The sequence below is a fragment of the Barbus barbus genome (assembly GCF_936440315.1).
Source record: "Barbus barbus genome assembly, chromosome: 27".
Taxonomy (NCBI): Eukaryota; Metazoa; Chordata; class Actinopteri; order Cypriniformes; family Cyprinidae; genus Barbus; species Barbus barbus.
Genome location: NC_136755.1, coordinates 16,951,252 through 16,976,946, shown reverse-complemented (window position 1 = coordinate 16,976,946; position 25,695 = coordinate 16,951,252). Strand labels below are relative to the sequence as shown.

The 25,695-nt window shown below is 37.4% G+C and overlaps 1 protein-coding gene across 14 annotated transcripts in view; it reads right to left on the bottom strand.

The window, feature by feature from the left end:
* The window catches only part of LOC306847498 (CLIP-associating protein 2-like), a 53,603-nt gene that overhangs the window by 2,493 nt on the left and 25,415 nt on the right, over positions 1-25,695 (bottom strand). For 2 of the 14 annotated variants that reach the window (XM_079381449.1, XM_079381443.1), the window contains 27 exons: positions 24,631-24,776; positions 24,235-24,370; positions 24,079-24,149; positions 21,932-21,991; positions 21,756-21,833; positions 21,510-21,677; positions 21,375-21,412; positions 19,907-20,071; positions 19,604-19,624; positions 18,885-18,989; positions 16,486-16,653; positions 16,216-16,257; positions 15,400-15,507; positions 13,588-13,694; positions 12,705-12,728; positions 12,307-12,551; positions 12,129-12,192; positions 7,538-7,701; positions 7,357-7,435; positions 4,042-4,185; positions 3,755-3,898; positions 2,546-2,652; positions 2,283-2,430; positions 1,978-2,179; positions 1,687-1,880; positions 1,448-1,576; positions 1,140-1,346 (listed from right to left, as the gene is read on the bottom strand). In XM_079381449.1, coding sequence (XP_079237575.1) covers positions 1,140-1,346; positions 1,448-1,576; positions 1,687-1,880; positions 1,978-2,179; positions 2,283-2,430; positions 2,546-2,652; positions 3,755-3,898; positions 4,042-4,185; positions 7,357-7,435; positions 7,538-7,701; positions 12,129-12,192; positions 12,307-12,551; positions 12,705-12,728; positions 13,588-13,694; positions 15,400-15,507; positions 16,216-16,257; positions 16,486-16,653; positions 18,885-18,989; positions 19,604-19,624; positions 19,907-20,071; positions 21,375-21,412; positions 21,510-21,677; positions 21,756-21,833; positions 21,932-21,991; positions 24,079-24,149; positions 24,235-24,370; positions 24,631-24,776 — 3,264 coding nt within the window. Of the gene's footprint in view, positions 1-1,139; positions 1,347-1,447; positions 1,577-1,686; positions 1,881-1,977; positions 2,180-2,282; positions 2,431-2,545; positions 2,653-3,754; positions 3,899-4,041; positions 4,186-7,356; positions 7,436-7,537; positions 7,702-11,333; positions 11,391-12,128; positions 12,193-12,306; positions 12,555-12,704; positions 12,729-13,587; positions 13,695-14,215; positions 14,279-15,399; positions 15,508-16,215; positions 16,258-16,485; positions 16,654-18,884; positions 18,990-19,603; positions 19,625-19,906; positions 20,072-21,374; positions 21,413-21,509; positions 21,678-21,755; positions 21,834-21,931; positions 21,992-24,078; positions 24,150-24,234; positions 24,371-24,630; positions 24,777-25,695 lie in introns of all 14 variants that reach the window. The other 12 variants (XM_079381448.1, XM_079381442.1, XM_079381439.1 and 9 more) reach the window with 11 other exon arrangements.

Genomic DNA, 25,695 nt, shown 5'->3' with positions numbered 1-25,695 from the left:
TTTGGTGACCACTGACTTTAACGGTGTCATTCTCCAAATTTATGTTCCACAGAGGAAAAGCAATAAATGTTGACAGAATTCTGGGTGAACTATCCCTTTTAGTCTCACAGTTGAAAGCTGCTTAAATGACAAAAAACAGACACTTCTAACTTAATAGTTCTATATCACTAAAAGTAAACAAAAGTTGTGCTGGACCACATTAGTTGCTGTACTTTTTGATTCAGTAAAATTAACCAGTGCAAAAAATAATTTGTGCTGTCTGTTTTGCAAAGTAGTGCAGTAAGAACTGCAGGGAATTCAGTATTTTAGAACAATATTCCATCCGTAGCAACAAAGGAACACACACGCAAGAACCATTAATGAAATCATACATAATTAAATTCCAGTGTTTGTTAGAAACTGTTCTTGCTTCCCTACCCTATATATGCACTAGCATTAAAAAGCTTGAGGTCGGTAAAATATGTTAATAAAAAGAAAAAGGTCATTGCACACTGAGTCAGAAATTTTCGCACGTTAAAAAATAAATACGACCTCACGTTGTATCAATCACGTTTGCATACTGCCTCCGAAACCTTCGTCCGTCAAAAAAAATTAGGATCAGATTCGATTTTCTGCGTTTTCGAATCCGTAGTTGATAGGAAAGGATGAGGAATACGAAAAATTTCGGACTCAGTGTGCAATGGCCTTTATGCTCACCAAGGCTGCATTTATTAATAATAATAAAAAAAAAAAAACTGTAATATTGTGAAATACTACAATTTCAAATAACTGGTTTCAAATGTAATTTATTCATGTGATGGCAAAGCTGAATTTTCAGCATCATTACTCCAGTCTTGAGTCACATGATCATTTAGAATTCATTCCAATATGCTGATTTGCTGCTCATGAAACATTTATCATTATTATCTGTTGAAAACAGTTGTCCTGCTTCATATTTTACCATGATTTTCAGGATTCTTTGATGAATAGAAAGTTAAAAAGAACAGTATTTATTTGAAATAGAAATCTTTTGTCACATTATAATTGTCTTTAACTTTTGATCAATTAAATGCATCCTTGCTGAATAACAATATTAATTTCTTCTTCAAAAATAAACCTTACTGACCACAAACCTAGTGTATATAAAATACAGTATTTACCTGAATGAGCCCAGGGACGATCTCAGGGAGCATTTGAAGGAGACCCTCTTTGGGCAGCCGGTCAATGACTTTGGTGAGCATCTTGATGGCAGCTAGGTTGATGGGGTAATCAGCCGACTGGATGATGGGGCACAACACCTTAATACACTGATCAGGACTTATTGAGGTCGCCAACATAGATGCTGCCTCTTCTGCAGCCCGTACCACCTGATACAGAGGCAAAAGGACATTTTGTGTTTAGGTTTATTTGCGCTACGGTCTGAGCTGTCGGTCTAACATGCTTCATGTGTGTGTCAAGGAGCCTGGACCTCTTTGTGTGGGTCTTTATGTGCTTCCAGGGTTTTCATAATGGTGAGTTCCGCATAGTTTTTAAAGCGCCATGGCTGCCGGTTTAGTATCTCCTTCAACACCCGTAGTGCTAATGCCCGAATGACATGCTGAGAAAAATAAAGAAAAATAAAGATCAGCAAGTAACAAGATGCATTTGGTTGTCCTCATGATTCAGATTAGAGTGCGTTTACAGCAGTGAGACTATGTTTGCATGCACCTCTCCATCCCCGAGTGTTTCTAGGAGCAGCAGGAGGATGGTTTTGAAGTGCTCGTCCCAAACATGCAGTTGTGTTTCTCTGATCAGCCGCATTAGTTCATACAGTGCGGCTTTCCTCTCTTCCACCCGCTCACTGTGATTCGACAGCTCCTTTAGGAGCTCAGCAACCACCTCAGACTGGTCCACACCACTGTCTATAACACCACCAGCAGAAAGGAAGTCATACCCACACATGTGCTTACATGTACACACTTCAAAAAGCAGCTACAAATAGCTATGGAAGTGCTTTACCATCAGTGAGGGACTCAGCATCCTGGTCTGCATCTTTCAGGCTTTTAATGAAAGGGGAGGACGTAAAGGAGGAGTCAGAGCAGCTGACTGGCTGGTATTCCCTTGTTGGGCGGGGACTCGAGGAGAGGAGTGGCATAGTATTTAGCAGAGAGGTCTTGTTATCCAGCGCCGTCCGACCAGAGTCTGTGGGTTGATCACCACTCTGCACAGATAATTAGTAATTATGCGGTTTTGTCATTATTATTAGTTTTCTTTTCAATTTCTATTTAGCTTTAAATTTTTTTGTCAACACTTGTCTTTCTTACCTCTTCTCCATCTCCATCTCTTTTTCGTGGTGGCTCCGTCATGTCCTCTTGGCTGCGGACGCTAAAGTTCTGGATGGCCTGACTGACTCCTCTCAGGGAGCTGTAGATCTCCTCAGAGTTCATGTTCTCAGTATCGTAATCAAATGCACTGTGCACACACACAAAATGACAAAAGTTATGGAGAAATGCTGAGCAAACTCAAATTACAACATTTGTGAAATGAACGTATGTCCATGTTTGTAATTTGTGACTCAGTGGCATACCTTGGTGAAGGTGTGTTTTGTGATGTGTTGGTAGGGGACGTTAAAGGGCTTGACCAACTGGCTGGTGATCTTGGAGTGTGTCGGGTGAGCGGGCTTCCCATTGGAGCCTGTGAGAAAAAAATTATTTCTTAGGCTGATAATACACAGGACAACGTTTTGAGCAATGCTGTTGGGCAACTTTAGTCAATGTTGCAGTCAACTGGCAACCAGGTGAGACACAGGGCCCGCGACTGAACTAAATTATCCAGATAGATGGGAAAGTGCCCAAGCAACATTGCTAAAAAATTTGTCCCGTATATCATCAGCCTTAAGGTCATTTCACACGGAGTCCGAAATTCTCATCCGAAATTTTCGCATGTTAAAAAATTAACACGACCTCACTTTGTGTCAATCACATTTACACACTGCCTCAGAAACATTCGTCCATCATAAAAAAACATTTGGATCAGTTTCACTTTTCTGCATTTTCACATCTGTAACAAGCATTTAATGAATGATGAATGAGAATGCAAATTCACTCTCTGACAGTAGGTGGCGCTTATGGAAATACAGCGGTACAAAGGGGAAGTGGTTTTCTGACACTGCCACAGAGAAGAAAGGAATCAAGCAGTATTTACACGTTTTCAAACAGCCATTCAGATTTATGTATAAGCTATGGTGTTTCTCAAACATACAGGTTCTGAATTTTTCCTACTATTCATAATCAGTTAGCAAATCAGTTCAAATGAGTTTTGGAGCACCACCAAAAAACAAACAAAAAAAAACCACCACACCATTCCATATGATTACACAACAACAATAATAATATTAATAACAGTAGTAGTAGTTGTATCTATATCTATATATATATATCTATATATCTATATCTATATCTATATCTATATCTATATATATATATCTATATATATATATATATATATATATATATATATATATATATATATATATATGATTACGATTTAAATGATAAAAATTAAAGAAATCAAAGAAATATTAATACTGTAATTTTTAAAAATATTTATTTTATTGTAATTTACTTAATATTTAATAATATTAATACTTTTATTTACAGCTTAATTTGTATCATTTAAAAAGATGGCAACAGGACATTGTCACTGTCACATTTCTATCATATTTCACACTATTCTAGCATGTTTATGGCTGATCCATGTAGAATTCTGGGTGGTATATTAGTAACGTGTTTATCACCTGGGCTGTGTTGCCTGTGTTCCGTAGGTGGTTCTGCAATAATTTGGTGGCTCCATCCTGAAAGGTTTTAGGCAGTGCAGCTAGAAGCATTGTGAACTCTGGTGTGTTTAGCTGGAACAGCGAGATCAACACAGACTGTGCTGCCTACAAATTAAGAACATAATTAGACCCTCAAACCAATCAACACCATCAGAAAAGATCTAAAACTAAATATAAATAAACTGAGAGCTCGCATTATAAAGCTGAAAACACAGGAAATATAATTCGTGTCATGTCTCATCTTGTACCTTTCTGACGTCGGAGCTCTTGGGTTCGGTGGTCCACGTAATAATACGTGACACTGCCAGTCTGGTTTCGCTCGAGTTGACAAAATCCTGTGGCTCCATTTGTAGTGTGAGTGTTTCTATGTACTTCAAAATGGCCACCTTCACCTGAAACATTATCCTCGTGTTACAACTGTGTAACAAATTCAACTTAGGCATATTATGTCATTCAACAGTGACATTCACTCCAGAAGTTTTACTTCAGACATTTTACCTCAATCACAAACCCTTCAATCAAACTTTGCAACAGTCAGAATCAAAACACCATCACCCCTGCAGTCCATCAGTTACAAACAAGCACACAAAGTCACACGTTCACAGCTATTCTTAAATCCATGAAATGAAGCAAGACAGAAGGGGGAAGTTGGAGTGAGCATGACAGCACAGCGCTTCAAAGACAAAAAAGCTTGTGTCTCAAGAGTTGTGTTGCCAGCGGGTTGTGTCCTGCTCTCTTTCAGTGACGTCCCTCTCTCTCAAACATCATACCTTTGATAAAACAACCTGCTTCTATCAAGACTGACTAATTAAGGTAATAACTCGTCCCAGAAAAAGCTATTTTCCTCCACATGTTTTCTACGGTACTTTTCAAAATTTTGGGGTCAGAAAGATTTTTTAAAAGAAGTCTCTTATGCTAGTCAAGGCTGCATTTATTTAATCAAAAATACCATAAAAACAGTCAAATATTCCAATTTAAAACAGCCGTCAATTTGAACATTTTAAAATGTATTTATTTATGTAATGATAATGCTGAATTACAGTCATTTCAGTGCCACATGATCCTTCAGTAATCATTCTAATATTCTGATTTGGTGCTCAAGAAACATTTCTTATTATCAATGTTGAAAACGGTTATGCTGCTTAATATTTGTTTTGTGGACACTGATATATTATGGTTCTTTGATGAATAGAAAGTTCAAAAGAACAGCATTTATTTTACATATAAATCTTTGTAACATGACGTGCCTTTACGATCACTTTTGATCAATTGAATGATCAATTTAGTTTTAATTTAGTCTTACTGACTCCAAACAGTTAAACTGTAGTGTAGGTTGACTAGATTGAAAAAAGCTGCACTTACTTGCCACTAAAGCATTATCAAAATAAACATGCATGCAATGGGCAGGGTTCTCAAGTTGTGAATTATGGGTTGAAATCTGCGGATCTATCTGTGAGTTTCTGTGGAAGAGGTAAACTGTCAGTTACTTTTGAAACTGGATTTGGCGGGATTTAAGTTGAGCTAGCTCAGCTGAGGGATTTTAGTTGTGGGAGCTGCGCGTTATAGAATTGCTTCCCCTGAGTCTCACTGACCTGTACTGCTTGGCTCCACACTTGGATATTTTCCTGCAGTGTGCAAACATGCCGTCGCTTTCTGAGGGGAAGCAATTCTATAGCCCCGCCCCCGTACCAGCAACAGAGCCTTTTCCCCGGCTTCAGAGAGAGAGAGGGAGAGCACATCAATGAAAGGAAGCCCCAGACAGACACGCAGATAAGGGGAGGGACAGGAGGGAAAAAGAAAAAAGATGCTGAATGCGAGGATGATGAAGGGGAGATGGTTTGGTTAGAGGGGAGTTGGGTCTTTGCGTGTGTGAACATGGGAAATGTGGTTATGGGATTGGTGTAGGAAAGTGTTTCCTAAGGAATTTTATTGTTGCAGCCAAAGATGACAACACAAATGTTGCTAAATAATTTTTTTTATATTGTAATACAATTTTAATTAAACTCTGAATATAAGACATAAGGCTTAGATTTAAGATATAAGCTTGTGTTAGTTTTTTATTTTATTTTTAAAGAAAATGAGCAATAAATGAATAGTGTAAGTCTAAAAGGGACAAGTTATAGAATTTGAATAGAGAGAGCTAGAGTTAGAGGGTCAAATAAAGATGGAAGATGTGTTTTTAGCCGATTCTTGAAGATGGCTAAGGACTTCAAGAATTGGCTAACTCTAGCACTCTCTATTCTAATTCTATTCTTGAAAAAAAAAGAAAAAAAGACCTGCACTATTCATTTACTGCTTGTTTTCTTAAAAACAACAACAACAACAACTAACAAGCTTTTCAAATCTTTTTGTATTCTATCGGTTTTCTTTTTATTTATTATAATAAAGAAAAACACCTTGCTACATGTACTGCATTAAGCGAACTGAGACTTGTTATAGCACTTGTATATCATTGCTCTTTTGTTGATTTTGATTGCTTCCATTGTCTTCATTTGTAAGTTGCTTTGGATAAAAGCGTCTGCTAAATGACTAAATGTTCATGTAAATGTAAGATATGTAATTTTTTATTTTGGACAATTTTTTCTTTTTCTTTTTTTTTTTTAAATCAATATTGGCCAACACTGGATATTTAATTGTTCATGTTGATTTCCTGTAATTTCACATTTAGACTATCTTTGCTGTCATCTAACATTGTAAATTCAGCAACCTACAGTGCTGTAATTTTGAACTAAAACTATTAAAAAATTAGGAAATTAAAATAAAGCTGAAATCAAATAAAATACTAGATAAAAAACAAACAATTTGTTTTATTTTTTATTTTAAAACGATGCTTTGGAATCTAACTGAAATAAATAAGAGCAAGTTGAAGCACTGAAATAACTAAAACTAAAAAAACAATAAAACAAAATAGAAGTACATAAAGAAAAACTAATAAATAAAATACATGACAAAGACAAACTGAAGATAAAAAATAAAAGCCAATTCAAAATATTAATACAAAAAAAAAAAAACATTGTTCCCTAACCAACTAGTGAGTTTAAGTTTTGAATAAGTTAAAGCATTAAAACTAAAACTGAAATAAAAAAATGAAGCTATATAAATGTTTTTTAATAAAAATGACAAATGAAAAATGAGGAAATATAAAAATAAAAGTATTCCAATTCAAAATATGAATAAATACTATAATACTATATAAATAATGCAAAAATACACTGGCACCCTATCAATAAAAAACAAATGTGTTTTTTGTATTGAAAAAAGGGTATCAATTGAACCATTCGTTCACAAATTTGACAACGCATTAGTAATGCAACAACTAAAACAGTGGCTCTTCAGATTCAGCTGAGGTGCAGGAAACACTGAGGTAGAGGTTGGAGATTCTTATGCAAAGCAAAGAACATGACGTCCTGTAGAAAATCAACAAGCACTTAAGCCAAGACCTGGCAGCCACAATCCATGTTAATTTACATTCTCTGATACCAGCATGTTGCACGACACTATCAAGCCTAGTCGCTCATCCACACACTGTGAGAAGATAAAAATGTCTCCAAAAAAGCATTTACCTTTAAGTTGGGTGTCTGTGTTTGGTCAACTGTGAATCTCATCAGGATAGTGAACTGTAGATCATTCGGGAAAGATTCTCTGAAGAAAAACACAAGAAATTAATAAACTATTGAAATCTGTGGACACTTCGTATCAGAGCATGGCAGAAATAATGGATTCCAGTTTTTCCATATAACACACCTTGTGACGTCTAGGGCTTTCTGTACTTTGGCTTGTACTGAGCCGAGCAGATCCGCTCCCATTTTCTTCAGCAGTTGTGTTAGTAACACAAAGAGCCAGTCCTGAAGATCCTCCTTATGAACCGCAATGAAGTCCACCAGCGTTTCTAAAAACATGCTGAACACCTGTACAAACACCATCAGCAAAACAGACATCAGAAATATAGAACAGCAGTTAATTTAATAAAAATAAATTAACAAAAACACATGAGCGCAAAAATAATCAGTTTAGATTCATGCATTCATCTCCCTCAGTCAGAGGACATTTGTTGTTCATTTGTTAGAGTTAATGGTGCAATGTTTTTGTCTCCCAGTAGGAAAATGTCTAAGCAGTGCCAATGCCATCACCCACCTTCACCCAAAACTGTGATGTGCAAAATATAAAAACTTAATATAAATTCTTATTTGACTCCAACTGAACCGCATCAGTTAGTCAAGAAACCCCACTTTTCATAAAAAAGCCAATCGGAACAGCACAAATGATACACTGTCATCATGGTGGTCTCTATATAATTAATAGTGATGTAGGGAAGTCATTTAAAATAGAGAGATATGGGGAAATTGAAAGTAAGCAGAAATCGACTGGTTCACAATATTTGGTAATCAAAGTTTTTCCAAATGGCACACTATGATTCAGCCTGCAGTTTATTTAGTTTGATAAAGGCACTACTTAGTTATTTACCTACTTGGGTATTTCAGAAGATTTGCCCCTTTAATAACAAATACAATGTAGAACTGAACAAAACTGCATGCTAGTTGTTACACTACAACCAATATTGTGAAATATCAAACATCCAAACTACTGATGTTTACAATATAGACACTTTTTAGATATTCTTGATTAGTTAACAGCAAAGCCACAGATTAATAGCAGGATCAAAAACATCTATGTCATCTGTTAGGTGTCACATTTTCATCATCCTATTATGTTACGGATTAGTACATTAGTAAAGTGGATTGCACTGTTAATGCTCAGTCCCAAACACAGCCAAAAACTGAATAAATGCTTTCCAGCTATTTATTAGAGAAGCATCTCACTGTTTCTGGATACTGGCACTGCATAAAACAAACAAGCAGTCAAAAAAAAAAAAAACACATTTGTACAAATTTAACCACACTTACTCTCTACAGTTCCACCACAGGGTAAGGCATGAAAAGAAACAAACACACTGGTGAATGTCCGTAAAAAGATATAAAAGATAAATGCTAACCATTTTGGGAACAATTTAAAAATGAAAATACATAAAAATTTTAACATTTAAACATGTTATGATACTGTATTAAAAGGTTAATTCATCCCAAAATGAACATTATGTCATCATTTACTATATATTATCATATCATCATTATATATATATATTAGGAGGGTCCAGTGATCATGTCTCTTCAGAAGACTTGGATTAAACCACTCAAGTCCGTATTCTGTATGCATTTGGAATGACATGAGGGTAAGTAAATGAAGACAGTATTTCCATTTTGGGGTGAACTAATCCTTTAACAGGGTTCCTACACATTTTCCATTTCAAAATTCCATACTTTTCCAGACTCAAATTTCCAAACCTCTCGGTAGATTTTCAGACCATATTTAACATAAATGGTTCATAGAGCATTATTTTCAGCTTTATATTTGGTATATAGTAGTCATCTATAAATATTTTTATTTTCTCAGGGTTTTTTTTTTCATAGATTTGACCCTAATATAAAAAATAATAAAAATAAATAATATAGACTTTTACATACACGCAAGAAACTTTTTTTGTGCCTTCGAGAAACTATTCACATGTGCATGGGAATGTTTTGCATGCTTACGCATTACAATTTCTAGTTTTATAAAACCCATTTCCTTTGTCTATCACTGCCATCTTACTATGAATAAAACGAGAGCATGGATGCATATGAATTAACAGATCTACTGGCTAAAAATTTTGCTTTTCTTATGGTAGTACCTCTAATATCAAGGCCTAATGTCCAACACATCCTCCGTGGCGGTGGAGAAACCATGACACAAAATGGGCTGATGGCATAACATTTGCCAAGTTCAAGGTCTATAAAAAAAAGACTGGTACTGTAAAAAAGTGTTTAAGATTTGGCTTTTATTGGGGCAGTATGCCATATTTCAAGGCCTTAGGTCTCTTTAATGCATGTCTGTGGCGACCAAGAAAGTACACTGCGAAATGGGCTGATGGCACAACAGGTGGCTCAGTGTGCATTGTCCTAAATTTAATGGTTTCTTGTGCGTGCACAAAAGTCTGTATATTTTTTATTTTTGCAAAGGTCCTTGAGTTATGTAATACAGTGCTAAGAATATAGTGTGAAGAAACCCAAAATGCTTCTAACTAGGGCTGGGCGATTTGGCAAAAAATTTAAAGCTTGATTTTTTCAGAACATTTGACTGATTCTCTCTTCTTTTTTTTTTACGATTTTTAACTAGTCAACTCGAAAATCTAACTACAACATGATTCAAGTAACTTTTTCTTAACTAACCCTCTAGATAAAGAAAATTCTATTCCAATTGCAGCAAAGTGCAGCACGCATGTTGTCAACATGATGTAAATGTTAAACAAATCACTTGTTAAATATCTTTGCAGAAAAGATGCATGAACTACATCTACATATTATACAAACTTGTCTTATACATGTGTTCAGAAATAAGACGAGGAAAATGCTTTTAAAAAAATCTCAAAAGTCAAGGTAATTCAAATTCAGAATGACTGAATGTGTAACACCAGTAGACTATTAAATGTTCTGTAAAAACAACAGCAGCCTGTCATCATGATGCAAACATGAAATATCAGACATACAGTAGCAGTTCTTTAATTCGATTGCATTGCTTTTCCATTGTCTTTTAATGGAAAGATGGACGTGTTTGACTGTTACGCTCCCATCTCTTGCAGCGTCTCATGCATGAAACGGCATTCTAAAAATTTAAAAGAGGTTCACTCACATCTTCTTGCATGTTTTACCTATTGCACTGCCCGCATTGCATGTTTGTCAACACAAAAGTGCATTCTGTGTGAATGGCGCTTAGTGATATAGCTATGGTCCTTCACAGAGCACTTCACATGTGAGAGATAATCACGTGCTCGGTGCATGTGGTTGGATCATTATATTGCCAAATCATTATATTGCTTTGGCATATTGCCAAAGTGTCTAATTCTAACATTTGGTAATATTTCAATTCAAAATTTAAAAAAAATAAAATTAAATCGTGGCAAAACATTAAATTCAAATTAATCTATAAAATCGGGAAAATCGCCCAGCTCTACTTCTAACCGGCATTTTGCATAATGAAAAAGTGCACCTTGAATTCATTCAGTCATATTTGGCGATTCATAAAGAATCACTAAACAGCTGCCATGAAACCTCACTTCTTGTACGATAACCTTATTTTCATTAAATTCTGAATTTTCTATCATAAAAAAACTAAATGGGGGCAAAAGTCTGAAAACACAAATATTTTTCCATACTCTGTACTCTTTTTTCCATACTTTTCCAGACCCCGTAGGAACCCTGCTTTAAGGAAATAGTTCAAACACTAGAAATGAAAAATAAGGAACCCTTTTGAAACAAGACCACTATAGACTAATAAAAAAGGGGGAAAATGGTATGAAATCCATAGACATATTTTGCAATTTAAATATCCACACTTTTAGTTCTCCACATAAAAGGATCCATGGTTTTCCATACCCCTGAAGAAAAGCTTGGGTGGCTGTAGAATGTGATTGTGTTGGACAGGAGTGTGAGAATGACTTCTGTACCTTAAAAGAGGCAGAACTGATACCGGATTCTGCCGTGCTGAAGCCTCTGGAATCACGCTGCAAATCAGAAAGAGGGGCGGGCCATGAGCCATGAGCCCAGTAATCAGATAAATGGGGCGGAGCTACGGACTACCCGACAAGATACAGAATGCCAGAAGGAGGTTCCAGGAGAAAGAGAGACAGCTCAAACGCAGGTTAGTCTGTGTGCTTGTAAAACTGGGCTGTCAATTCAACCAATAGTTTATGAGTACAATTTTTAAGAATTGTTTAAATTTATATAGAAAAGACACTTGAAACAGCGCTTATTCTGAAATCCTATAAGGCTATATTGAACTTCAAGCCTGTTTATGTTCTTCATAATGGTCAGAGATTTGCATGAAATTTAGATTTTCAGATGTTCTTCTTTTTTTCGGGAATTGTGACAGTCTCAGTGTGTGTATGCGTGAGTGCAAGCAAGAAAGGAAGGAAAGCTACAGAGGAAGTTTGGACATCGGGCATTACAGTGGTTGAAAAAAGACGAGCGAACTGTCTGAAATCAGAAATCCACTCAAACCAAACCATGCGATTAGCCACGGTCTTCAACCCCAGAGTTAGTGTGCACTGCACATGCCTGAGAGTGTGGATCTGTGTGTTTGAGGCGAGAATACGGGCTGTGGGTGAGGCAGAATCCGATACAGTCAAGCGGTTTTGTGTGATGCAGGAGTTCATGCTGGTGTATGTCTTGCAGAAGTGTGTGTACATGTGTGTGTGTAGTGTAAGTGTGTTCTAGAGCTTGAAAGCGGCAAACGAAGGTACCTTGCTGTGTGGGTCTGCAAACATCCTTGTGAAAATTTCACACAACCTCTTCAGCTCAACGCGGCTGAAATGCATAGAGAGAATAAATTAAACACGTTCACTGAACATTAATCAGTCAATTTAGTAAAGCTGGAATATGAAAAACAATCACACCTTATTTTGTGTTTGAATCGGTTACCTGAGAATTCGTTGGTTTTTTAACAATGCCTGCAATCCCATCAGCCCCTCTTTTCTCTCAGACCAATTGGCAGAGGCACAGCGATTGAGCACTTCTGCCACATCCTCAGTCTGCCGCATATACGTTGGAATGCTGCCATTCCGGGAGCTGTACGAACGCTCTGAACACGCGCTGGAGGCGTCGCTATTCGCATCATCATCCGAGCACATCCCATAGGTGTCATATCGCCGTCGAGCTGGTTTCTTCTGCTTAGAAAAACATAAATGACATCCAAATTAGCATTTTAGGTATAAAGTCAACACTGAGACAACTTAAAAAAAAAAAAAAAAAAAGACTGAAAATTAAAATGTAACGTCATCTTAATGCAGACAGACAGACAGAAAGCCAGACAGACTAACCTTGCCCCGCATATCTCCTAATAGCTGGCAGCATTGATAAAGCCAAAGGTTAAAGCATGAGTTAAAGACAGACATTTAGCACATAATAAACTGGTTAGGTTCATTTTGGGAGTACAGTTTTTTCCATAAGTTTGCATACCCCTTGCAAAATCTGCAAGATGTTTATATCTTAAAAACAAAACTGGTATGCATAGGAGACTTGACATCTTTACATAATATTAAATCCCAATCCCATATGAATAGTGATGTCAAAAGGGGAATATCCATACCAGTTGTTTTTTTTTTTTATACACAAAATTATGGGATCAGTAGGATTTTTTCATGTTTTATACTTTAATAGTATTCTTTTTCTCACCAAGGCTGAATTTATCTGATCACAAATACAGTAAAAGAAAAAAAAAAGCTATTGTGAAAAATGATTAATAAATTAAATTAATAATTTCCTATTTTAATATATTTTAAAGTGTAATTTATTTGATATGAATTTTCTGTAGCCATTAATGCAAACTTCAGTGACACATTATCCTTCAGAATTCATTCTAATATGCTGATTTGCTGCTCAAACATTTATTATTATTCAGTTTAAAACTGTTGTGGTGCTTAATATTTTTGTGGAAACCATGATACATTTTTTTTTATTTCAATTTCAATTTATTTCATCCCTGCTGAATAAAAGTAATAATTTCTTTCAAAACTAAAAAAAACTTGCTGCCCTTAAACATCTGAAAGGCGAGTATAAACAAATAAAACAAAGGATTTCTCTTTTTAAAACTGCTAAACATCAGATTCTGGGTGTGTAATTGTCTGATAAAAGAGGGTATGTAAACTTGTGTGTGAGAAGGGTGTAAGCAGAGTTCCTGTGTGTGTCTGTTTTTATTTTTACCAGAGCATCAGCCAGGGCTTCCTCCACGTCCGATCCTGTGTTCAGCACTCTCATGGCACTAACTGAGGATGAGAGACGACTGGACTGAGACATACCCAACCCAGAACCTACAACACACATCACACATTTTACACATACATGCACAAATACATTTCCAAAAAAAAAAAAAAACTGTATGCAGTGATCTTATCAATACTGAGAAATCAATTAAAACATAATTCACCAATAATAAAGAATATTGACACTAGAAAACCAGAAACAAATGATTACCACTGAAAATACTAAAGAAAATTAACCACAAATGCCCATATAAAAAAAAAACACAAAAGAAATCCATCCAAAAACAAGTACTAACATAAAAAAACTTGGGTTAAATTCAGGAAAAAAAATCATAGGTGACTGTGAAAGATGTTCCAAACGAATCTACTTGAATACTGTTATCAATGTAATGGGAGGACCAGCTGTTATGAACACTAAACTTAAAGCATGCAGGTCTGATGGAGGCTAAACTGAAAGAAGCAGAAGAATGAGATGAAAAACTACAATTCAAAAACTGATGATGAAAAAAAAAAAGAAAAAAAAAAAAAAAAAAGTAAAGAGTCCTGTGCCGGCTGCGGTGACAGTTCACCTGCTGCCCCGAAGGCATCTGGGGCATGAAGAGCACCAGTTGAGCGAGAATAATGCCGGGATGCTGCAACACACACACAAGAATGCAAACAAGCACACACACGCGTAAATAACCAGGCCAGTGTTAGAGCTCACCAGAGAAATTCCCAATTAGCAATAATGTGAGAATGTGCCATCACCAACCACACACATGCCCCGCTCAACACACATTTCACACACTTCAAGTGTCAACTCTCAAGGGTATTAGTCCAGTTCTGCTTTTGTTCTGCACAACACCAGAAATATTTTCACACTTTGGCACCCCTCAAAAAAGTTCTTCTGAATTACCTAACCTTTAAAAATATTTCTGACAGCAGAGAGTCTCGATCTCAAATTTTATTATCCTCACTCCACTTTGAAGTCTGTGCCTCAAAACAAACTTGAAATGAAAATGCTGAATATATACCCCCCCCCCAAAAAGAAGAAGATGCTTTGCACTTTTTTGGCTCCATGTTTAATTTAATAAAATACTTGTAGAAAAATACTTGTAGGATTTAGTAAAATACTTGGTTTTGCACATTATATACATGTATACAGTCATCAAGAAATGGCATTCACAAACAATTCTCCTTTCTTCCAGAAATGACATTTCTGTGTAAAACAGGATATTCAACAAGACAATAAAAAATGTAGGGTAGATACTGATGAGGAATGTGTATTAAGAAAACTGATGACTATTAGGGTTATTCCTAATATTTCCTGTCTGTGGTTACATAATTTTTCTCTGGTGTGCTGTATTTAAGGACCTTAAGATGAAGTTTGTGTCAGCATCCATCAGCAATGTTTACTCCGTAAGATGAGGCAAAAAAAACAGCCAGGAGAAAACTGCTTCCTGACCAAGTTGAACCATGTGTGGGATTTTCAACCTCAAAAATATTTGTAAAATTCAATGTGAAATTGTGCTTGCAGTGATGTGTATCACTGTACAAACATTCCTGTTTGGTAGCTGCAAAAATGTTGAAGCAAACTGAGTCAAGCAAAGAGCAAAATGTGCAAATGTGCAAAAGCTTTACTTCCAGTTTTAAATGAAGTGAAGGAGGACACGCAATTTTTCAGCATGGCATGATTTTGTCTAATCATTTTAGGCCCCAGCTGAATTGAAGCTGATTGGTCCTCATAGATGAAATGGTTGCCGTGGTTACTCACCGAGCGGCGTGAAGGAGCGCACAGGGCTGGTGTCTCTGCTGCTCTCTCGGCTGGCCTCACGACTGCAGCCCTGACTCACACTAGGCCGTGGTATACGACTACCCCTCACTGACCCACCCCCAAGAAAACATATCAAGATAAGAGCAGAGAGAAAAAACAGATAAAGAAGAACAGAGACACTGAAAGGTATAACAGACAGGTAAGGTAGGAGCAACAGAGAAAGAAAAGCTGTTACAATTGCATAAAGTTTTTCTAAGCACTGAAACTACAATAGTTAACTTTTTCAGAAAAAAGGACCCAATACAGAGCCCTGAGGAGCCTCACAGAAAAAGGACGACAAACAACATAAAACATTGACATTTGTACTAATTTCTAGAGTCCATGCACAAATCCCACATTAAAGGAATTGATAAGAAAAGAGCAGACATTTAGTGACAGGGGAAGAACAATTGGAAGGTTAAGAATTACAGGGTGAATGCTAATAAATGGGAGGTGGAAGGTCAGGATCTTTGTTTTTATATCCTGCGTCATAACCAATGTTCAACGTTCATCTGCATTCATGAGATGGACTTCATTCATTCACTTTGCAAAGAGCAGCACCAAGCTGTGGGGTTTAACATCACAGCAGACAAGGGAAGATCCAGCAGGTTAATGTGATGGCATGTTCTGCTTTCCCAAAGCAGCATGTTACACGCAACACAGCACAACCTCCAGCATGAAACACCATTAGGATGACAGCCCCAGCTCAGACAGGCAGATGGATTATCATTATGGGATGACTGGCGGAGATCAAGGGGAAAAAAAACACCAACATACCTCCTTTTGATCCATTGTAGATGTGGCTGATGTTTGAAGGAGCTTTGATTGAAAGAAAACATTTCAGTTTTGGTAATAACATTATCGCCTGTTTATGTGAAGGCCTACTGAAGTCTCACAGCCAATGTGCAATTGCAACACTTTTGCAACTTATGCCCCAACAGATTCAATGGTCACTCATTGATAAAGAAAGTCTTTTATTCATCAGAGAGAAAACTTAACTGAGGAGATCATTAAGATAGAAGACCACAGATAGAAGCCAGTGCTTACCAACAGAGAGGCGCGTGGGGCTGGAGTCTCGACTGCAGCCTTGACTGCGTGGGATCCGGCTGCGACGGTGGGAGCCCGGAGCTGCACTCACACGCTGAGCTCCTGTACTGAGTGTGCTCAGAACTGTGCTGGTCAAAACCCGACCTGGGGAACCCGAGCGAGAACCCGCTGTAAATATATAGAAAACAAAGACAGAAGTTTTGTGAACCTAAAAAAAACATTGAAAATGTACATCTTCCCACCAATAAATGCTTTTATATGCAAACATTAACACAAACAGCATTAAATATATATAACAAATAACACAAAATACAGACTGTCCACTAACGGCAAACTTAAACGTCACCAACGAACTGATCGTCCACGTTGACATTTTTGTTGTTTATCCAGACAACAATAATTTACATTACAATAACAATCACAGACACAGATGACAGTTTGACATAGAAGTGCTAGTGCTGTGATTCTGATTGTGTTCGAGACAAAAAGGGAAGAATGAGGTTTCCCTAGTGAACAAGTGAAAATGTTTCTATGACTACAAACTCTACACAAACACAAATGAACATGCTCGCGCTGCACTTTGACACACCAGTGACCAAATCATTAAATTTCCCCACTCAGTGACATGAAGTAGGGGTGGGCGATATGACCCAAATCTTGTGTCACAGTAATAATACACGCCTCATAATAATTATTTTTGCTGACAATTCAAGCAAAATATATTTTAAAAATGTAACTATTATCTATTTTTTGACAATTTAGTAGCTTAAATGCTTTCAATGTGAAAGGAACATCTTACTTTAGTTAACATGATAGACGCAAGTACTGAAACAGCTTCACATTACATAACACCAACGTTTTTTTAAAATTGCGCCACAGATATACAGGAATCTGTGTAGCAGATTCAAATTAGAAGTAGAATCTGTATTAAACAATTGATATGTACTGTCATACCGCCCAGCATTAAAGTGAGGTTTAACAAATTATTCACAGATTTGAAAAAAAAAAAAAAAAAAACGCCATCCAAAGTGATCCAAGCAACACACCGTCCATGCAGTAAAGAAAGTGGGGGCTGATGGGAAAACCTATGTTTTTTCCCCCCCGTGAACCAGGACAAGGGAAGATGTAAGACTAGAGGTTGGAGACCCACAGGATGGGAGTGGCTGGACTAAGTGAATGAGTGACAGGTGAAATATGTTGAAAATCTTACCACCAACTGGGGTAGCAGACTGTGATCCTGAGCCAATGAGGGGGGAGGATTAGGGAGCGGTTGGGTGGGAGGAGGAACAGCATATTAAACGAATACAAATGCATTATGGGGAAAAACATGCAGGCAATGTGTTGTTTTGACACACCGTATAAATGAATAAAACCATCAGCCTGCAAATTAAAACATCAGTGTGAGATGCGCACATAAATTCAAAAAGCCCTGCAACAGCATCGCAACTGACATGACTTCACAACATCACCATGAAGGCACACAAAAGATGAAAAACGTCATGGTTGTGTTTGCCGCTGCTTTAGTTCCATTAATACTCTCAATGTGTTTAAGCAGCACAGGCTGCCCAACATTCACCGCTAAACCAATGTGTCTGAGAGTGCGTTTCTACACGCCTGCAGGCAGAAATGGACTGATACCGTCACACCCAAGTGAAGACCACACAGCATGCAGGCCACTCAAGACATAAAACGCTTGCTCGCTCACAAACGCTCTCACACACGTTTGCATGAACTAAACACACTCGCCCACATGTCAGACGAGGGTACCTGGCGTGCAATCAGAATCGTCGGAACCTAGAGGCACAGAAACAGTTGGAGGAGCTGTGGGTTACATCCTTAGAGCAGGATGACTCCTGATAATCTTTTACGTACACACACACACACACACACACATGCAGCTGACAATGTGTGTTACGGCACGTGGTGTGAAGACTGTTTCACTGCATGCTTGCCATGTGTAGAAAAATAGCATTGAGTCTTATTTTTCCTAAATAAATTATTCCTTTTTTTTTTTTTAGCAAGGATGCATTAAATTGATTAAAAGTGACTAAAATTATTTAAATTGTTACAAAAGATTTCCATTTCAAATAAATGTATAATGCATAGGAATGCATAAAAGGAATCAATCTGTATAAAATTTGTGTATGGATCATTCCTGGGAGTTTGCAGTCAGTGCAATCCTCTACTGGCAAATATTTAGCACTTACAGACATTTACAGACTATTAAATTTACATGAGAGAGGTGTTATGTTAATATAATGCGTTTATGGTGTGGTACGTGAGCAAAACGACATCATAAGAGGTGTGTAAGGAATAGTATATAATATTTATCTAGAATATTTGTGCTTCTTCACTGTATACGTAGAATGTGTATGAACACACAGTGTGTAGGTACTTACGTTGTGACTGAGACGCCATCTTTGATCTGGTACGGCCTCTAGAGTCCACCTGACTGCTGCCCACACTAGATGCTGTTGATAAAGTCTGCTTAGTCCGTAGTCGCCCTGGAGAGAAACAAACATGCAGTAATACCTCAGGTCAACCATAAAGACACCAACAAATTACTAATAAGAGATTTCCAGAGTGTCTCGCTGCCCCTCCAAAAGACCCCACTTGGGCCAGTCCTGTGATTGAGGGAATATATTAACTGATTGAGTTAGAGGAAAGAAGACCGGACAGAATGGACAGTGTAAGAGGAGAGCATCAGATCAGTAAGGGTGATATTTAATGAAGCAATTTAACTTGGCGCAACCACAAGCTGAAAGGCAGATGAGTCATAATCTTGCGATACCACACGACACCAGAAGACAGCAGCAGCGCTACATCACACACAATGAGCTCCACCCACTATATGTGAGAGGATCAGGTTCCCTATTATGCCTACAAAGCACTGAAAAACTACAATGAAAAGAAAACAACTTTTCACCTAGCAAAATTCAATATAGATCAGAGACACATATATAAATCACCCCAAAATACTGATCAACGATTCAAAGACAAACAGTGGGAAAGCGTGAGTTACATGAGCAGAAAGGAAGGCTGATAGAATGGGGGAGAGGGCAAGTAAGAAAACAGGAAGATGAAGAAGAATGGATGAGCAAACGGCAGATGATCTTACCATCCTTATCAGAGGCATCATCTTAAGCCAAAGAAGAGAGAGAGAGGAGCACAGCAAACCAGTTAGAACAAAAGACACAAACATTCTCACAACAGAATCACACAACCATACACTCACACACACACACACACACACACACACACAGAGGTAACCTTGAAGAATTAAGACCAATTCTTCACTTCAGTTCCTATCGCGTGAGATAGGAAAGAGCGGAGAGCCTGTATATTCACATGTATGAGTTCTGCATATTCATGAGTTAATAAAATCTGGTAAAACAGTGCATCGACTTTACGTGGCTCCTACCGAGAGATGCGTATGATCCAGGGGCCAGGCCTGTCGTGACTCGGCCCGCCCCTCCAGCCTGTCCGCTGTGTCTGGCTTTAGCACCGGCGGCTGCATTGACATCCACATCGCTGCGGGAACGCTGCAAAGACGCTGGAGATCCTGATGATTTTGAACTTGCAGGCACTAAAATAAACAAATAAATTGTGCATGCAACATTAAATAAGCATGAAAAGTGGAATCTAAAAGCAAACATTTACATTTTTTCATTTTCTCACTGTGAGCCAGTATTACTTCAGTATTTATATTCTAGTATTTATTGATATCTCAAATTTTCTTTCTTTTATTTTTATATTTCATTTCCAGTCATTTCCATTTTACTTCTATTAACTGGTATGTGCTTTTACCATTTTTAAAAATATTTCTATTCAGCTTTTTTTTTAAATTTCAGTTCTTATATGGTCTTTTTATTTCAATTATATGAGTTTCAGTTTTAGTTGACAATAACAACTCTGCTGTAGAACATGTTACATACATGGATAGTTGGCACATACTTTACACATAGGCCACGTTCACAGCAGCAGAATACAGTTGTCAGTCCTGTATTTGAGTCCTTAATACGGTTACGTTCACACACAGTTCGGTTATTCATGGGCGTGAGTCACAACCGCATTCGCTGAGTGAATCGGAACAGGACTGGACAACTAGTTGTCTATCACGTCATACAGTGAGAGAAAGAGATGATCTGCTGCACAAACGCATCTACCGTGTGTTCCGTGTTTTCGGTCAACTTACAGTGATGAAGAAATGAGCTGCATGTGATCTGAAAGTTTTAGATCGCGTCAGTTTTCCACCGGAGTCACTCCTGTAAGTTTTTTGTTTTGCGTACGATTCAAATGCGCTCTCCACCCAAATTTAAAAGCTGCTGTCGGTTAATGAAGATTTGACGAAAGAACTCGCGGCTCGATTGGACTCTTGTCATGTCAGAAGTGATAAAACTTTCTTGGGTCACTGTTGCTATGGTTACTGGTAAGGAATACGGGCTTGACTCCCTTTGCATGTTCATACAGACAGTATTCCAAACACAATTGTAAGCTGCTGTTTGAGACTCACACCTGTAAGTAAATGCGGTTGTCAATCCCAAAAACTGACAGTGTGAACGTAGCCATACTTACACACATTATCACATACTAAAGTCAACATCCTGTGCTCTCACATACAAACTTAACAGCATTTTTAAAATTCCTTTAGAATTTTTATGTATGGAATATTTGTACCTTAAAATTAAGTTTTAAATAAAGTAGTAAGTTTAAAGAGGTGTTGGGTGAAAAGCATAAAATAAGTAATCAGGACCTAAAATAATGATGTTTTCCTCGATCCAATAATTTTATTTTATATATAAAAATTGATTTTTAAAGTCACTGAACATGATAGGCATTAATTACCCATACACATTTTCACAAGACATGCACACACGCATGAATCTCACCTCTGCCTGGAGTAGCTGACCACTTTGACAGCGGCCGACTGTGAAAAAGAAGAGAAAAAAACAGAGCTCTTTCAAATTCACTATTTACTGGCAGTCTCTGGTATAGTCAGACGAGGGTGAGTGAGACGTTCTTACTTGAGGCTTTCTTGCGAACTGGAGGACGAGCGATCCGACTGCGGCAGGGACGCCACGCTGCCTGAGCTCTTTAGACACGACTGAAGTGTCCTCTGATAGGATGATTCTAATGAGTTATACAGAGACTCTGCCTCCCCAGGGAAATGAGCCCGCAACCCCCAGTATGCCCTGAGAGAGTGCAACAAAGGACATAAAACACAACATAAAACGGCACAATACATTAAGTAATTTGAGGACGGCACTCACTTCCTGGCCTCCACTCGAGCCTCCGAGTCTGCATCTCTGATCCCCTTCTTAATACTGTCCACCATCACAGCCACATGCCTGAGACACAGAGGAAAGAGAAAGAGCAGTTATATAGTACAGTTTTTGCCTTTCAACACCATTAGGCAGCTCTAGTTTAGCCTGCGCTGTGGTGGTACCTCTCCAGAGAGTGAGTCTGCCATTCCTGCAGCAGAAGATCCAAGAAATCATAACAGCGCCTGACAGACAGAAAGAGGAAGAAAGAGATTCAGTAATGAATGTGCTCACACAGGTCTGCAAACTTGCCAAGGGCTCAGGAGGGACGATTAAAATAGTTGCCCTATATGTATTGTAATATTTGTACATATAAAAATAATTCAAGCAAGTAGTGAGAAACAATCAAAAATTATTCAAGTTTTGATTATTCAATATTAATTATTGCTGATAATTCATTCACGTTTTACTTTTTCCATTAAAGAAAAGATCAAACTTTGCAGTTAAGTCTTACATTGTTAGAAAGATTTCTATTTAAAAAAGTTTCTTTTAACTAGGGATGCACCAATACTGAACTCCTGTACTCGTACTCGACAAATGCCCCGATACTAAACACTGATACCACACAGCATGTGACAAGTGCCATATTAAGACAACGAAACGCCGGCAACAGAACAACAGACAGCAGAATGGAGTTAATAGAGATTAAGGATGTCTACGAAGTACATGTATGCAATGAATATAAATGTTAAACATTCAGTATTAACGCCTGTATGCTGATGTGCGCGAGCTGATAAGCAAAGCACGCAGAGTGAATTGAGCGCGTGGCGGTGCAGATGCACGAGCCTATGGAGCATCTCTCTTTCTCACAGACATCACCAGAAAGTTTGTAGTTTGGTCAAAAGGAAGTAAAACAATGCACAAGTTACTTAACGGTAGGTGTGGGGGGGGGGGAGCACTTCTGTTGTGTGATCTTTATTGATCTTTATTTTAGCACGCATCATTTGGATTAAAACTAAATCGTAAACATAAGACAATTTATAGGGGCATTCACTATAAACATCATTAATTTTCAACATACACGACTTTCTGGCGAAAGTGAAACTAGCAGCCTGTGTGAAATGCGCTAGGCTGTTCTGTACTTTTCCCTCTCATTCTGCACCAGTATAAATGTGAGCGCTTTGTGCGTTTTGCTTGTGTCATGTGTGTTTCTGCATTATATGAGTGGCTTTTGAATATACATCGCAGCACGTTTCAGATGAAAAAAACGCGACTTCTATTTCTGAAAATATCAGTGGTATAAATAGAGTGGTTCCCTACATTATTACAGCAAAACGTGTGATTGCAGTACTATGCCGCGGCAATGGAGCAGCTCTAATGCTATTCAATTAAAGATGTACCATAGAACAAAAAAATGAACAGTGAAAGTAACAAAACCTTGTAATAATAAAGTGTTAAAATAACCAAAGGATATACAGTCCAACAAAAAATTATTCAGAGACCAGATATAATGTTTGATATTTTTTTTACTAGTGGGTGCAGGACACTAGTTAATTTATGTAAGTGAGGATAGCAAAATAAAGTAAACTGTGACATATTATACCCAAAAATTCTTCATACAGTGGACTACCAGTAAAACGGATTCAAATTTGGGACCCAAAATTATTCAGACTGGGTCTGGGGAAAAAATTTAAATTCAGGTTTGCATGAACCTGGTTGACAGCATGCCCAGGAGACTACAGGCTGTCATTAAAACTAAGGGTGGCCCGACAGAGTATTGATAGTTGTGTAAATATTGTCATACTAACAGCTGTCTGAATAATTTTTGGTTGATCGACCTTACATACCTTTCTATCAAAGTTATTTGACATTATCAAGCTAAATTTGTTCTGACACAGTTCAAGTCTGCGTTCTTGTCATATTTTATTACCATTTTCTAAACTAGAGAATAAACTTGATAATGTGATAGTGTGATAATGTGAGAAATGTTGAAGGTGTCTGAATAAATTTTGGTTTGACTGTATCTATATACCAACTAACATTATACATACTTTTGGTTTCTGTACCCAATATATTAAAAATGTACAAACACAATGAAAATATTGGTATCTGTAGTCGGTATCGGCAAGTACCAATAATAAAAGTATCGGTATTGGGCGAGTACGGGACAAAGTGATATCGGTGCATCCCTACTTTTAACTTTCGATTCATCAAAGAATCCTGGAAAATAATGTCAGGGTTTACACACACTCAAAAGTAAAAAAATAAAAATCCGATCACACTTCCTGTTTTAACCAAGCTGTAATGTGTTGAAGTAGTTTTAACATCTCACCTCCGGACGGCCACAGACTTTGATGTGCAGTTAGCAGTGATGAGAGGAATTAGACGTGGGACATGAGTGTGCTGAAAATACAAAAACATAGTCAAACACACACAGACACACAGTGCAGTCAGACACAACAAACTAATGCACACCACTGTTTCTCACCCGTATGATGATGCGTATGGCTGCTGTGCCAGATGTGGCCATCACTTTGGCACAATTAGGGATAAGATTGAAGAGCACTGGAACAATGGCTTCTGCTCCATGATCAAACTTATTCCCTAATAGTGTGGAAAGATGTCTGCAAAGACAAATATAACGCCACAAATTAGTGGGGTTTTTTTTGTTATTTTTACAATGAACAAAAAGCAACACACAAATTAACATTCATTTGACTGGAAATGGGAATTGCTTTGCTCTAAACTGCTTTGTCACCTCCTTGTCTTCAGTACTTAAGTGGCTGATGGAAAACAGATCTCAATCTACATACCATGCACATACAATGTTCTAGTGCCAGAGATTTGAGTTCACATTGTTTAAGAAGTCAATTAAGACACTCACGCCACCGTGATGCAAGCCTCCCGCACCACCTGAGAACGCAGGTCTTTTGCCGACAGCTTAAATGCGCCATCCAACAGACGCAGGTGCTGGTAGAAACAATCATAGTCTGTTGCCCCGGCAACCAGCAGAGATCGGATTTTCTTTAGCTGTGGAGGGAAAGGGAGGGGGAATGAGACCACATCAAAGAGGGTGTGTTACAAATTAATAGTAATGTATAAGCAAAACTACATGAAAGACAGGAAACTCCTTACAATTCCATAAAATGCTGAACAGAGGTTTAAAACATGAAGTGTAAACGAACCATATGTATGGTCACAAAGAAAACTCTAGGTCTGGTGCATCCCAATGACATCACCCCTTGAACTATGACATTGTCATGGGAAACACAAATAACAGCATATTTCACCAAATATTTGTTCAGTAAACAAATTCAGCCACTTGGAAGTGGAATATAGGGGTGGGCGATATGGGAAAAATATCATATCACGATTTTTTATAGAAATATCACGATTCACGATTTTTATCACGATTCTTTGTTAGTTTTACTATTTTGGTTTTACAAGTTGTCTGAGCATTACAGCCAAACTAGAAAGACAAAGATGCATGGCAGATATTTAGGCCAAAGTGGGCGAAGATAAAAATCTTTGTCATTATTTTATTTTTCTTATTAGAAAATAAGAACAAAGATACACATTACAAATACACATAATATACAAATAAAACAAACAGTGCTCTATTTCCAGGTACAATAGGTGTATTTAGCAGAGTATTCAATGAAATTGAATGAACAAATATAAAAATAAAACACTAGATAGACTGATTCCTAAAGCAACTGTATTAAAGATTTTCAGTCAAGAATAGTGAGTGACTTTTCTCTTTTGCGTTTTGTTGTTTTGTTAACGTTAAATGAATAGTTCCCCCACAAATTAATATTCTGTCATCTGTCTGTCAATTCTGTCATAATGTTGTATTTCTATATCATCATTTACTCAAAAGTTGTTTTAAACCTGAATGAGTTTCTTTCTTCTGCTGAACATAAATGCTATTTTGAAGAAGGTGGAAAAC